Here is a 15,806-nt window from a genome sequence, read left to right as displayed (position 1 = left end):
CGCAATGCAGTGAAATCCTAAGCGAACCTAATGCTGCAGCTGTTCCCTGCTGTCTGTCTGAGCTCCGTGCAGACGGGACACCCTCTCTCCTCGCTCCCTCCCTGCCTGCCTTCCTCCCCCCTCCTCCTCCTCTTTTTCCTCCTCCCTCCTCCTCCTCACACACTCTCTCTGGGCTGCGTAATCGCTCGGAAAGGTGGGTGTGTGAGCCAATGATGTAACACTCCATACATGGGAGCCAGAGGGCCAGTGCGAAAGGCCTCATGGGAAATGAAGTCTTATTCAAACTCATTATTTATGAATATATACATCCGGTCAGCGCTGTTTTCAAGTGTAACTTGTAGACCTATGGTTACAATATGGAGAGTAGCCTAGTGTACACAAAATACTTCGCGTTCAAATAGTAACATCATAAAAACACTGCTGCTAGGCAACTGTTAGCATCTAAGTTAGCAAACTAAGGTAAGGTAGGAAATGAAAAGAAACACGAGGCAGTGAGGAATATCAAAATTGGAGCTGTATAGTGAATAAACGTATAACAATTTAGCCATATACGGAAATGTAAAATTTACGATTAAATATGAAAAGGATTTGCATTTCCTACATTGTGACACGGCAGTTGGCATGCTAAACTGTTAGCCTACTTAGCTTTTGGATGCTAACAGTTGCCTAGCAGCGGTAAGTCATGAGAAGGCCGCTGCTAAGCAACTGTTGGCATCTAGAAAAACGCCATAAGTAAAAACTGTTCGTAAGCTAACTTACTGGGTAAGGGTAAGGCAAGATAATGATCTGAAGGACGCGACTGTTGGGAATAGGCCTACCATTATTTTACTCAAACATATTACGAACCAAAAATTAACCTTTGCGCAACTAAATTGCAATTTATTAACCTAAATGGATGGTTGTTTTGTGGATGCTACGTTAATATATTGTTTAAAGTGTCTATCATCTGTCTATCTATATTGCCCATGTCGCTAGCTTGCTAACTGTTAGCCGCTGTGGCTTCTAGATGCTAACGGTTGCCTAGCAGCGGTAAGTCATGAGAAGGCCGCTGCTAAGCAACTGTTTGCATCTAGAAAAACGCCATAAGTAAGAACTGTTCGTAAGCTAAGGACTGGGTAAGGCAAGCTAATGGTAGGAAATGAAAGGACGCGGCTGTTGGGAATACCAGTATTTTACTCAAACACATTACGAACCAAAAATTAACCTCTGCGCAACTAAATTGCAATTTATTAACTTAAATGGATGGTTGTTGTTTTTTAAACTTAAAAGAAAAAAGTCCGACGCTCTGAAACTTTGGGGTTTACGATTTCATGCTGACAATTTCATGGGGGTTTCATGAGGGAAATGGGGGTTTTGTGGATGCTAAGTCAATATATTGTTTAAAGTATGCCGTTAGCTTGCTAACTGTTAGCCTCATCTAGATGCTAACAGTTGCCTTGCAGTGGTGTTGTTCTCACACCTTAAAGCTAATGTTACTACTTGAATGCCAAACATTTTGTGTAGACAACTTTTCATGTCATCACCACAAGCTCACGGTTTCCATTTGAAGACAACTCTTGCTGCTAGTGTGTAGAAACCGCTTAGGCTAACATATTAGCATGCTAACAGCTGGGTAACGTTATGTAGGAAATGCAAAGATGACATGTTTGGTGTTGTTTTTTTGAAATTATTGAAGTTAAATGCACCATCTCGTTTCTGCTTTATCTCTTGTTACACTGCACATATATTAACTATTAACTGTTTGTTCTTTTGATATATACTGCACCACTAGATGGAGTAACAACTACAGAGAATTACTGTTACTGAAGAAAACTATTGTTATTGTCACACTGCAATCTTGAGTATCGTCTTATAGCCTAATTTTCTCCACATTTTAAATAATTAAGTACACATTGGCTATAAATTCATTGTTGTTACTAGCCAAAGTTTCCCAAAGAATCACAAACAAGGACAAATAATACCATGTCTTTGTATTTCATTGCTCGGTGAAGAATTTGCGTTGTCCTCAGCTCAAAATCAGAATTTAAAACTCATTTAGGTCATCGTACTCAGTGTCCTACTTGTTGTTGTATGTGGAGGGGTGTTAAATTAGATCAAATGTGGTCCCATTTAAAAACAATTTAAGAAAATGTGCTTCTGGCTAACTTAATTGTTTTTCCTCTTCCTTTCCCAGCCCTGTTTAATGTTTGGTGAAGGCAGATTTTAAAAGTCACAATTCAATCATCACTGCATGAATCTGATGAAGGCCATGAGCCGAGACACTTCGGTCTAATAAAGTTATACCATACTCAGTAGCCTATTACAAGTGTTGCCGGAGTGGTGACCTTTTCATTCATCACTGCATCCCAATATTTGACTTCTTGTGTATTTTATCATGACACTGTCACTTGTTTCAAGGCGCCCCTGAACTGTAATTTGAGATCACAGTGTTTCCTCTCTCTCTTCTGTCACTACAGTGAGCGATTGAAGGACAAACCGTGCTGATGAGGCTGAATTGGTGCCGCTTCATTATGAGAGCAGGACATGTATCAAAGGCAGCGCTGGAAGGTCAGCATTCACCCATTCACTGTAGTATGATATGGAGAGAACATTTATTTAGAGGAGAAGAAAAAGCAAAAGGAGCTGTCCGATTATGAAAATAAAGAAATATAAACGTATATTTGAACAGTTAATTAAACAAAAACAAGACGTTGCTTCGTCACATAGTTCTGGATCATTCTGATGGACATTTCTTATTATTGTCTTATATTTTAACAAAACAAAACAGATTGATTTACGATGAAAATGATAATTAGATGCACCCTTTAATGAAATAGTAGAAAATCTGGTCCATCTGACTCGTTTACAAGAGGTTTAAGTGGGTGTAATAAAATCTGATAGTTCGGATTTTTGTTTTTTTCAGAGCAGTAATTTCTTTTATTGATTTAGTATATTTCCCTGGAATAACCTAACAGTGTTTTACTTTAACATTTTATTGTACATGCAGGCCTTTCACTGTGTCATGGAGAATTTGTTTTAACAGCTCCCTCTTCTGGCCAAACGTGAAAGTGAAGAGTGAAGTGAGACCGTTGGTTGACTCATGTTTTCCTCACAACTGGTTTAAAATCTGGATGAATTAAGCTCTCCTCTTTTATTACAGCCAACAGGATGGAGACAATTCATCTCCATCTTCATTTTCTGTAACCGCTTGTCCTATAAAGGGTGGAGACAATTCAATTAAACTTTGTATACGGCCACTTTCCACTGAAAGACACAAACTATTGAACAACCAAACCTCAAACAATAAATAATATTTTATAATCTATGTGGAATTAATACGTGAATAGGTTTTCATTAGGAACATTTGGTGCACGCCTGAAACTCGCAGAACTGGGGTCTGTTGCTCACCTGTAACTGGAAGAACTGTTCTTATTAACCTGGATGGTGTCTTGGTACTCTAGCATTTAATGGTCAGAAACTCTAGTCTCAAAGTGTGAACAGGGGTGAAACTTTTTGGGGATAGATGATAAGACAATGCTATTTATGGGTCAGCCCCCCGTCTAGAGAAGGGGTCTCCAGTTTACTTAAAATGGCTTCCTTTACTCCTCTTCTAATTATCCGTCTTCTCTGGCTAAATGTTGTTGTCCTCCAAGGAGTGTCCCTTGTCCTTCAGGTGCAGGTGGACAGCTTAGTCCTGTGTTGAGCCATACATCTGTGAATTCTTCAACAACAAGACAACAAGGAAGTAAACAACATCACTGATAGATTCATTTAACTGAAAATGTCTCAGATGTGTCCACCCCTCCTGTCCCCAGTTGCGTCTGTCTATCTTTGTGTGAAAGACAGAAGATTGTTAAACCTTTCCTCTTTTCCCTTCTGCATGGGCAGATTATCACCTGCTGACCTGAGCAGAGGTCGAGACAGGAAGTGATGACACTCGGTGAAGTGACGCATAAACTAGGTCAAGTCATGTTAGGAGGAAGAGGAGGAGGAGTCAGAAAAATAACACTTCTACCTCACGTTTAACACGACCTATTATATCATTATATATTTTACCACCACTGTTTAAATTAGAAAATGAAACAGACTTTTGATTTTTGATTAAAGTCAAAGAATAAGTGGGGCCACAAGCGAGTTTCCAGGAGTGCTACTTGGGTGTTCCTCTGTTATATTGTATTCCTTTGAATAAGTGGGGCCTTTGAGACCAGAGTCAATGCAAAAAAAAAAAATATTTCTAATGTGGTGTCACAGTTTACAGCTCTAGTATTGGTTTTCTATGAGGAATTCTTTATTTCTAATTAAAAATAAGTATTTTTTTAAGAACATCAAAGTTTCTCTCTACTTTTATATTGAAATATTTTGATTAAGGTTGATTATGTTCGAAAAAAATTGTATTTCTACTACAGAATATTTGACAAACACTTCCTGGATCTTCCACAAATCAGTTGTTGCTTTCAGAATTAAAACAATGCCTTTTTTAAAAACTCTTATTACAAAGTGTATTCCTGCAGTGCTCAGGCCATGCTGAACTAATGAATCCATCCACTTGCTTCAAAGAGGATTACTGCTCCCTTCTGCTTAGCTTAGTTACCTCAAATTAGGATGAGGGTAAGGAGAGGTCTGCTGCCTACAGCAGCCATCTGTCTGCCAGGTGGACAGTAGAGCGGTCACTCTGCTGTAAATGGAGACGAGGCTGGAGTTGGATGTTTTGATTTACCCCGACGAAGTGAGGTCTGTTACTCCGGAGGACCTGAGAGAATGGGAGCTGGAGACGGCGAGCCAGGTGTCCATATCCACCGTCAGACTCTTTGTGGCTCTTTACCCGTACAACCCAGCCGCAATGTCGCCCAACTATGAGACGGCCGCAGAGGAGCTGCCCTTTGTACCAGGCCAGATTATCAAGGTAAAAACCTTGTTACTTCAAACACTTTATGGACTGAGTGCTTCTCTGTGACTTGTGTGTTAGTCACTCAAATACCTATTTGAGTGAACATGATTTCCTGTTTGTGCTACATTCAGGCCACCTGTACGAGTACAAAGATACGAACTTTATTTCCTGTCACCGTTGCCAACTGATTGATGTGATTTACCGCCTTTTTTCACAGAATGAGTGTGCTGCTACTGCAACATGCAGATACACACACGCACACACACACGCACACATACTTTTTTTTGTCACCTCAAACCTGCAATGAAGCAATAAAATAAACTTTGTGCATTTGTTTTCAGGTGTTTGGGGACAAAGACCCTGATGGTTTCTATCACGGCGAGTCGGGTGGTCTCTCTGGTTATGTGCCAAGTAACATGGTGGCTGAAATCCCAGTGGATGATGAATACCTGAAACATCTCCTCATGCAGCAGGGATTCCTTCCCGTCGACCACACAGGTATAACAAAAATAATATACAGTAATATACAGAAGATAAACACAGAAAAACTACAAAAACATGTCTGTAATCTGCAAATATTGATGAGCAGAAGGCAGAACAAGTTGCTCAGAAATCATCTATGAGAGGCTGTTTGTACTGAGTTCAGAAGTTTAGAAGAATAAATAAAAGTAAAATCACCAAAAACATGCAAATAAAACTTTCATCAAGTACTTGTTTAAGGTTTGAGTCTCTCTCAGACTGTATTCATTTTCTATTTCAGCATTAAAGTTGTGCTGAAGGTGTGTTTGCACGTTTTCACCCACAGATATGTCCTTAACGCCCGATATGAGCGAAGTGGCCAGCATCCCTGACAACGTGATTGTTCAACGAATGGTCGCCTTATTTGACTACGATCCATGGGAGAGCTCACCTAACGTGGACAGCGAAGTGAGCACTGCAACAATCACATCAACCGCATAAAACTAACCCGCTGTTTTTAGAAGTAAAGTGACTCAAACGTTGCTTCTCTTGCAGCTTGAACTCGGCTTCCGATCAGGAGACATCATCTATGTGTTAGGTGACATGGACCAGGACGGCTTTTACTATGTGAGCGTCATCTCTGCACTCACAACCCCCATGATTGATACTAAGATATTACTCTTGACATTTGCACACAGGCTTAACGTTTATCTCGATTTTAGGGAGATCTGCACGGGCGACGAGGTTTGGTTCCGTCAAACTTCCTGCAGCCGTTACCCTGGGAGTAGAAGAAAATGCTATGATGCTTGTAAATGCCAAGACTCAGAGTGAGAAATGAGCAGTTTTTATAAAAAGATATTTAAAAATGACATTTTATTTGTCAAAAAAAACATATATTTTTTATTTTTATATTAAATGATGGCTCTGCATCTTCTTTAGATTGCACTGAATAAATGAGCAATGATAGACAAAGTGAAATGAGTTCTCAATATATTTATCAGATATTTCCTTTATTGAAAGAAATGAAACAGAAATTACAGTTTATGTGAAAGAAAGACAGAAAAGAACATATATATCAAATTATTGTATTTTAACTTCTACTTTATCCAAATAAAAACAACAGACCAATTCACAAAATCAAAATATGAATAAAATACCTGCTTGAAATGGATTTATTATTGTAGCCTTAATCATACATTTTTATTCTGAGCGTGTTGCAGACCAGAGCGTATTAACATAGTACGTCCATTTTATGCCTTACATCCTGTTTATACATTTTCTAAAACTGTTGTCTTTCATATATAGCAGTGAGAAACACTTGCTCAAGTCCCTGCAGCTTCTTTTTTTTTTTTTTTTTTTTTTTTAGTGTTTTAATTTTGTTTGTCAGAAACTGAAAATAAACTCTTGAATTCAAATGATGCTCACCTGCGTTACTTTAACCACACACCACAGCTTTGTATTTGTTAAAATTTTACAACATTTCTTAACTAATCTCATATAATTTTGAAATAAATGAACACAAAGATTATATGACATTAGCAGGTTGTCACACATAGTCCGGACGGTTTCTTCTGTCACATTCCTCTGCAGCCAACAGTATACTCATCCATAAAGTAGGAAACACTACACTGTGTAATGAAGTTTAGTAGTGCTTTCTACTTTATGGGTGACAACACTGTACATCAGTAGATTCTGGTCGCTCCACCGCAACGACTGAGGAATGAAGGGTTAAGTAAAGGCAGGTTTTCACAGATTAAACAGAAACAACAATTATTTTACAACCGATCAATACAAACATTTGACAAAAATAATGTAAAACAGTACAATTCAGTGCATTTACATATAATAAAAGCATGGTTTGGTTAAGTAGAGTCAGTTGCTGTCAGGGGTTCTTACCAGTGTTTGGACTCCAAAGAAGAAAGAAAACCCAGAAGTGAGCGTGATCTTTTATTAACCCTGTCTGAGCCACGTGGTTAACACAGGAAACAGTCTAACAGTCACACACACACACAGAAATCATGCATGCAAGCAAGTACACAGGGTGATACACCCATGCACACACACACACACACACACACACAGACACACACACACTTGTGGGAACATACTTAATGTCTTTTTAGTTAAAGAATAAGATTTATTTGTTGTAAAATACTGAGATTTTTTTTAATGTATCGCACACATAAAGCTGCAGCAGCTATAGGTGCTTTTGGTAAATTATATTTCAGAGTATTGTGGTTTGTAAAGCACAAATACATCAGATAAATGTAGTTTCACAACCAAGAAGTGCCTCAGAATTAAACTTTGTTTTAGGAAGTGCACTTTGTTACTTTCCACATTTGCGCACACACATGCAAATTCAGAGCCTACACCCATGAAGCAGACCTCACCACCGCAACCAAGGTCGACTTCATCCCCTTTTAAGGACATGCACTTATGAGATGGCACCTGCTTTTGTAACGCCTCTGAAGAAGATATTGATCTGAATTATATTTTATGTGCGTTAATCATCTCAACCAAATTGGAGGAGATCAAAGTGAATCAAAGATTCTCAGCAGACGTATTGACTGAGTGATCTCACTGACACTAGACAGCTCTTTAGTCTTTACGTTAACAAAGGGAGCGCGGCGGCCTTACGGCTGTCCCCGTCTTGTGCGTAGATGACAGGAAGGCCTTCTTGATATATTTCTGAGAACTAATTTACGCCTGCATGTTTTATTGTGGGTGGGGGGGGGGGGGAAGGGGGGTGACGGCGTTCTTATCCCGCCAGCAAACGTGCAATATGCTTGCAACAACAGAAACTTTTCAAATAGAAGTAGAGGCAGGCTTGTGTCCTCTGTTGTCAAGACAACCCAAAACCTCAGAGTCACACCAAGAGAAATAAGAGGAAGTGGGGGATGGGCGGCGCACGCAAACCGAGAAAAGATGTCCTTGTTAGAAGAAACTCAGAGCAGGCTGTGAGGCGGGAGATAATCAAAGACACAAAGTTTAATTTGCTGCACATACGGATGTTTACGCGCGTCTGCCTTTTTACGGTAGTTAGTGTGGTTTCAGTCCAAGAGCACATGAAATGATCCTCATGATGCAGCAGGCTAGCATGACGGTGCATCCTGCAGATTATCTTAGCAATGTTGCACCACAAGCTGCATCTATTCTTGTGCAGCATGGGATTATATCCAGAGTGAGCTCCTCCACTGCTTAGAGTGATATAGATAGCATCAAGTTGCCAGAAACAAGCTAATGACACCAGTGGGTATTATCCTCCCAGGTCACTGATTGAATTATGTTTGATGACTGATCTCAGACGGGCAATTAATGTGTTAAGTTGATGTGAATGCAGGCCGCTGTGAGTCTATTTCATTAAATAAATATATATATACATCATTAGGATCATTAAAATGAAGCGTGTTGGAAACTGAATCTATGAGTTGTACTCTTTATCTCCATTCCTGTTTCTCTGCACTCAAGCTTCTTCATTATATCACATCTGTGGGTTTGTTGTTGAGTCACAAAGCGAGAGATTAAACTTCCCCATCACCCCTAAAGATAGAAAGAAATCGTCCGTGCGTATTTAGTCACCTTTTACAACACTGTATGTACAGTAAGAGGCTGCTATCGGCCATGTGAACAGACTTGTTCAGTGCTGCCACATAGTGGATGTAAGAGAAGGTGACGCTGATAAAAATCCAACTATAGTCTGGAAAATATGAAATATTTGTTCATTCATTCATTCATCTTGTGTAAGTGCTTGTCTTGTGAAGGGTCGCGGTGGGGCTGGACCCTATCCCAGCTGTCATCGGGCGAGAGGCGGGGTACACCCATGACAGGTCTCCAGTCTAACGCAGGGCTAACACAGAGAGACAGACAACCATTCACACTTGCACCTACAGCCAATTTAGAATCACCAATGAACCTAATGAGCATGTCTTTGGACGGTGGGAGGAAGCTGGAGTACCTGGAGAGAACCCACACAAACACAGGGAGAACATGCAAACTCCACACAGAAAGGCCCCAGTCGACCTGGATTCAAACCTGGAACCTTCTTGCTACTCTAACCACCATTCCACTGTGCCGCCCAAGAAGAAATATTTGTAAATTAAATAAAATTTTAAAGGTTCTTTATTTTGTCTGGCTTTCAAATAGTGGTTTCCCAAACAAACAAATTAAAATCACATAAATGAGGTATAAAACAGAAGCTCTGTAGAAGTCAGCTCTGAGTTACTGTAACTGTGAGAGTAATTATTTATCTTTCCTCTTATCTTCTGTTCACTTCACTTCAAGTTTTATTTACACAGAGGCAATAATAGTAGTTTGTCTGAAGGCACTTTGCAGAGCTCAGAGCACTAAAGTGATGGTGGAATGGAAAAACTTTTAACAGGAAAAATCCTTGAGCAGATCACAATAGATGGTGGTGGGTCGGGTAGAGAGACAGAAGAAAGGGGGAGGTAGGAAAGGAGAGAAGAGAGGGGAGACAAAGACAGTAACAGAAGGAGATAAATTCATACATGCCTCTGCAGCATACACCAATCACCCATAACATTACGACTGACTGGTCATAATCACTGATGATATGAATAACACTGATTATCTGGTTATACCTGTCAGATAATGGGTTATACGAACAGCGAGCAAACACTTAGTCCTCAAAGCTGATGTTAGAAGCAGGAAAAATGTGGAAGGATGTGAGCAACTTTGACAAGAGCCAATTTATGATGGTTAGACAACTGGGTCAGAGCATCTACTAAACTGCTGGGGCAGTGGCATCGCAGAGAGGTAAAGGAAGAAGCTGGATAAGATCATCAGGAAGTCCAGCTCTGTCCTGGGCTGCCCCTTGGACTCGGTGGGGGAGGTGGATGACGGGAGAGTTCTGGCTGAACTGTCCTCCATGCTGGACGATGAGTCCCACCCCCTGCACAGTGGCCTGGCGGAGCTGAGGAGCAGCTTCACTGACAGACTGCTTCACCCTCGATGTGTGAAGGAAAGATTCAGAAGGTCTTTCCTTCCTGCTGCTGTTAGGCTCCACAACAAGCACTCCTAATATGTGCAATATTATTAGACCTTATGGTGTAATAACACCAGTCTGTGCAATATGTCTATTATTTATTATATCTCTGTCATTTCTGCATGCTGTTGCAAACTGCAATTTCCCCATTGTGGGACAAATAAAGGTTTTCTTATTCTTATTATTCTTATTCTTATGGGGCATTACTGGTCTGCAGCACTTATCAAAAGTGGTCCAAGAAAGGAACAGACGTGAACCAGCAACAGGGTCGTGGTCGGCCAAGGACCACTGATGGTCTAATCCAACAGACGAGCTACCGTAGCTCAAATTGCTCGATAAGTTAATTCTGGTTCTGACAGAAAAGAGTCAGAACAGACAGTACATCACAGTTTGTTTTGTATTAAGCTGTGTAGCTGCAGACCAGCCAGGAGTGTCCATGAAGGTGTTCGGTTCCAGGAATAGTTTGAGGCCTCCAAATTCACCAGATCTCAGTCCAGTCAAGCATCTGTGGGATGTGTTGGACAAAAAAAGTCTGTTCCGTGGAGATTCCACGTTCCAACATGTGAATCTTTAAGGATTTGCCGTTAACTCCTCTGTGCCAGATACCACAGGAGATCATGTCTAGATGGATCAGGACAGGTTTAGGGTTCAAATAGGGGGCCTACACAATAGTAGGCAGGTGGGTATAATGTTAAGACTGTTTCTGTAGCTTTTATACAGTTTTTTTAGTATGGGCAGTGAAGCCAGAAATGAATTTGTTTTGCCGTTTGGCTAATTCCGACTTTGTAGTTTCACTTCTCTCCTAAAACAGAACCGATATGCCATTTTCCTACAGTTGGCTGCTACCCTGAACGCAGCACAGTGACGCATTTGACGTCGCGAAAATAAAACGCCTCTGACGTGCTGCGTTCACGGTTAAACTGACAGTTCGAACTCGGGGGGTGGGTGGCTCTCCTCTTAGTAACTACGGTGGTTTCGTGTTTGAATCCGGTTACCGGTGACCCGCAGTTATGGACCGCTGGAAGGGCAGAGTGGCGCTAGTGACCGGAGCCTCGGTGGGGATCGGGGCGGCCATAGCTAAAGAGCTGGTCCGGTACGGCATGAAGGTGATGGGCTGCGCGAGGGACGTTGAGAAAATACAGGTTTGACATGAAAACTTATCTGTCAGCACTTCTCAGAATTACAGTAAATTACAAAGTAGAGGAGTTCACAGAGAAGCTAACTGTTTATATTATTTCTATCTATCCTATTAGTTGCTGCAACACATATAATTTTAAGCTGTGTCATGTTTATGTAAGCGTGTTAAAATGATCATGGTCATTTATTTACAAGAGTGAGCATGTGACACGTTTTGGTGCTGTCACGTGACTTTCATCTGCCGGAAGTTTGTCGCAGACTTGTTTGTAGTTCATAAGATAAACGTTGCTTTAACTAATGTCTCTAAAAACTGTGTTTGAAGACAGGATGTTTTCGTCTTGAACTTGAACCATGACATATTTTTATTTCATTACTATAAAAAATGGTTGTAAAATAATAATATATATGAATAATGGTATAAAAATGGCATAAACTATGTATTTCTGATCACAAAGCGTGCAATATATGTGTTGTTAACTGAACGACTTGTGCTGCCTTCAGGTGGAACTTGTGTGAGGACATAGGACGTCGTGTACACAAAATACTTTCAAGCACTCAAGTGGGAACTATATCCAAGTTTAGCTGCCCTCCAATGCATCAACCAGTCATATGCATTTGTTCACCGGTTAACTTTTAAATGCACAAGGTCACTAACAATGCCAGCTAGAGCAGGGTTTAAAAGAAGATAGATTTTTTTGAGTCAGTTCTACCTTCAGCTATCGATTCATAACATACTGGGACAGACCTTTTTAAATGCACACCATTTCTTGCATCGTCTTGTTAGAAAATCTTGCTGCTGTCTCAAGAGATTGGTTTCGTAGGACAAATCTTTTGAGATTGCGCAACAAAGTTAGTTGACGTGCGAGGGAGATCCAGGCTGAGAGCACCGCCAAGGCCTGAAAGATGATTGGATGTATGAAGTATGAGAATAACTGCATGCAACAGCAATGCCATAAGATGTGAAACTAGAGGTAAAATGTTGTGGAAATATCACAAATCTCTGGAACTGGAACCAATGGCAAGTTTAGTTTTAGTTTGAAGTAAAATGGTTACAAAACTGAAGTATCTCCAAAGAAACTGATAATGAATCAAATCGAGATCTTGTGACTTGGAATCAAATCTATTCAGGAAATCTAGCGATACCAAGAAGTAACGTCAACGAGCACTTGAGAAACACTTCAACAGTAACTATTAGCATCCGGAAGCCATTAAGGCTATTAGTTAGCAAGCTAATTTCTCCCTAATTTCCCCATGGGTATGAATGAAGTCCTATCTTATCTTAACTATCTAACATAATATGGAAAATGTGACAGTTCTGAATATTTGTGCAGACTCAAATTTTGCTTCATGGATGATAAAGGGTTTTAAGGCAGCTGATCACATTGAACACTAAATCCGCCTTCACTAACATCATAACAGTTTTATGAAGTTAAACATTAACCTCTCAAAGAAGAAGCCGCACATTGGGACTAGATAGGTCATAATTTAATCATAATTTCATTTTTAGGTTTCTGTGAAGTCAGCAGATGTTTCTAAAATTACTCTTATTTTACTGTAATTTTGTGAATATGAAAATCAAACATACAAATTCATAATTCATAATTTAATACTTTGAGCTCTTTCCTTGTGATTACAGAAGCTGGCAGCCGAGTGTCAAAGCGCCGGCCACAGTGGTGTCCTGGTGCCTTTCAAGTGCGACGTGACCAAGGAGGAGGACATTCTGACGATGTTCTCGGCCATCAAGGCGCAGCACAAAGGCGTGGACGTGTGCATCAACAACGCTGGCTTGGCTCACCCAGATGTGCTGCTTAACGGCAAAACCAGCGGCTGGAAGAACATGCTGGATGTAAGAGCTCAGTGTCGTTATATGTCAAAATCTTGTTCCCCGTCCAGTAACAGAGTGTTTTGACACCAGATATGTTTCTTTACTGTTTGCAGGTGAACGTTCTTGGCTTGTCTATCTGCACACGTGAAGCATATCAGTCGATGAAAGAAAGAAACGTCGATGATGGGCACATCATAAACATAAACAGGTGTGGGTTTATTTACTGGTGATGTGCGCTGACACTCAAGCTTATGGCTCTGTTGAGTTAATATTTAATTACCGGAATTCTTACAAGTAATTTCATATTGTCTCGTAGACCTTGTTCACACCGGCTATCTTTATTACAGGAGATTTGTCTGTCACTGCTTCAAACAGCGCAGCGGTGAAATTATTTTGCGTTTTATTTCTAATCTGGGCGTTGTGCCTCAAGTCTCTAAAATCACTAAAGGCAGGTAAATAAATAACTTAACGTCCGTGCTTTCGGTAAGAGAGAGAGAGAGAGAGAGAGAGAGACTTCACAGCTCGTTCCACATTATATGACATTTACCCAAAGACTAACACACAACAACAGCTGTTCAAAAACACTAGCTGTTAAAATATTCTACTGCGCCCCAAAAGATGTCAGAGTTTATTTGCATATAGAGCGTGAAACTGAGACCAGATGCATGTGGAGACGCATTTTATTCAAGATTCAAGATATTTAGTATGTAATAAAAACAGCAGTTTAGACCATCAAGTGAAATTGTTACTTTGCAAGTCTCCCTTACTAACAACACTAACTAAATAAAACCTACAAAGAACTAAAAATAAAAAACAAGGTGCAAGAGAAATCTGTTAAGTTGTCGCCTGGCTTAAAACCAGGTCTGAACGTAGGTGCATAAAGTAGGTCAGTTGCAATTGGATTGCCCAGGTCAAATATTAATGCAAGGTTTGAACAAGGTTTCAAATGCGTCCTCAGTGGGTTCTAGGTATAAATGCATCCTCACTGAGTCCTGGGTATGTTCACATCTGTTCTTGGAGCTGGCCATTTGTGATCCGATCACTCAGGACACATGTTTATACCAGATCTGAACAGAGCCTTAGTTAGTTATAGTGGATTTACCAACACTAATGACTGATGATGTTTCATTGGCTCCTCCAGTGAGCAAACATATGCAACACAAATGTTTATCCTTGTTTCTTGCTTTGATCACACATTTATGAACTTGACTTGGGCTGATTAATCTCTGTCAATTATTTCGTTAGTAAAAACGCTGAAGTGAAATCTTTAAATTGCTGGCAGTGGCCAACCAGAAAATGACAGAATTTATTATAAAAAGTACTTTTGCCGATACAGCTGGATGCTAACACAATAAATAGGGTTTTCATGGAGCCGCTGACAGCTAATTAGTTCACAGTTTGTTTAGCGCTTTGGCCTGAGCTTGTGAATCTTCCTCTGTTGCAGCATGAGTGGACATCGTGTAGTTCCCAACGCTGAAATACATTTCTACACCGCCACCAAGTACGCAGTGACGGCCCTGACCGAGGGTCTGAGGCAGGAGCTGCGTGACGCCAACGCTCATATCCGAGCCACAGTAAGGCTTAACATCGTCTGTCTGCTTATAAAAAAACACTGCTCCATACGTTCAGACTGCATTGTACTTTTGATACTAATACACCACATCACCAGCTAATTCAACCATCATTAACCATTAACGGATTTCTGGGTTTACTCCTCTTCCCCTCTTTCTGCAGTGTATTTCTCCTGGTGTAGTGGAGACTGAATTTGCTCCACGTCTTTACAGCGACAATCCAGATAAAGCGGCTGCTTCATACAACAGATTTAAGGTAAAATATTATTCCTTCATTCCTTGAGAACTGTGGAAATCCTTACAAGAATAAAAAAATGTATTTTAAACACTTTTCTCTGACAGGCTCTGGAAGCGATAGATGTTGCAAATGCTGTTGTGTACGTTCTCAGTGCTCCTCCACATGTGCAGGTAACTGATTTCTCTCTCATTTTCACACTGTTCAGTGTGACACACATTTTCGGACTTTGCTCTGTGAATAGCGGTGTTTTTTTACCAGTAATGAGAAAACTTTTCTTTCAGATCGGAGATGTTCAGATGCGCCCAGTGGAGCAGGTGTTTTAAAGTTTCACCATGTGTCGGCTGAATTTCCATACTGACAAATCCTTCTTGTGATTTGTTTACTGCAAAATCACACAAAGCAAACACTATATCTGAATAACTTTTAGTAAGATTTGTACTGTAATTTTGTAATGAAGCTTACAATAAAATCTAACCTGCTGCATTTCATCTTTGCTATTTTTTTAAATTTTTAAAATGTTTTCTCTAGGTCTTTTTTTTATATATATATATATAATATTTAGTATTTCAAATTTTCCAAAACTATTGTTAAATATCAAAAGCCCAGAAGTCCGGTATTTGGTTATTTCTATGTTTGAATTCTCCAACAGCTTTAAAAACAGAATAGCACAGTTACAGTTACAGGAAATGACATTTCATAAAGAATGA

The 15,806-nt window shown here is 40.1% G+C and overlaps 2 protein-coding genes across 2 annotated transcripts; both read left to right on the top strand.

Annotated features, from left to right (window-relative positions):
• Positions 1 to 4,660: 4,660 nt before the first annotated feature.
• LOC311497853 (RIMS-binding protein 2) lies at positions 4,661 to 7,410 on the top strand (the record flags this gene model as incomplete). Its single annotated transcript, XM_084558217.1, has 5 exons — positions 4,661 to 4,882; positions 5,209 to 5,365; positions 5,673 to 5,794; positions 5,882 to 5,953; positions 6,049 to 7,410. The coding sequence occupies 5 exons, from the start codon at positions 4,661 to 4,663 to the stop codon at positions 6,112 to 6,114; spliced, it is 639 nt and encodes a 212-aa protein (XP_084414343.1). The 3' UTR covers positions 6,115 to 7,410.
• A 3,846-nt stretch (positions 7,411 to 11,256) lies between these two features.
• On the top strand, positions 11,257 to 15,572 carry LOC311498113 (dehydrogenase/reductase SDR family member 11-like). Its single transcript, XM_084558556.1, has 7 exons — positions 11,257 to 11,470; positions 13,102 to 13,311; positions 13,404 to 13,498; positions 14,735 to 14,864; positions 15,025 to 15,117; positions 15,204 to 15,269; positions 15,381 to 15,572. Exons 1-7 carry the CDS (start codon positions 11,339 to 11,341, stop codon positions 15,420 to 15,422), a joined length of 768 nt encoding a protein of 255 aa, XP_084414682.1. The 5' UTR covers positions 11,257 to 11,338; the 3' UTR covers positions 15,423 to 15,572.
• Positions 15,573 to 15,806: the final 234 nt, after the last annotated feature.

This window comes from Chelon labrosus (assembly GCF_963514085.1).
Source record: "Chelon labrosus genome assembly, chromosome: 13".
Taxonomy (NCBI): Eukaryota; Metazoa; Chordata; class Actinopteri; order Mugiliformes; family Mugilidae; genus Chelon; species Chelon labrosus.
Note: the sequence above shows the minus strand (reverse complement) of the source record. Positions and strands in the feature narration are given on the sequence as shown.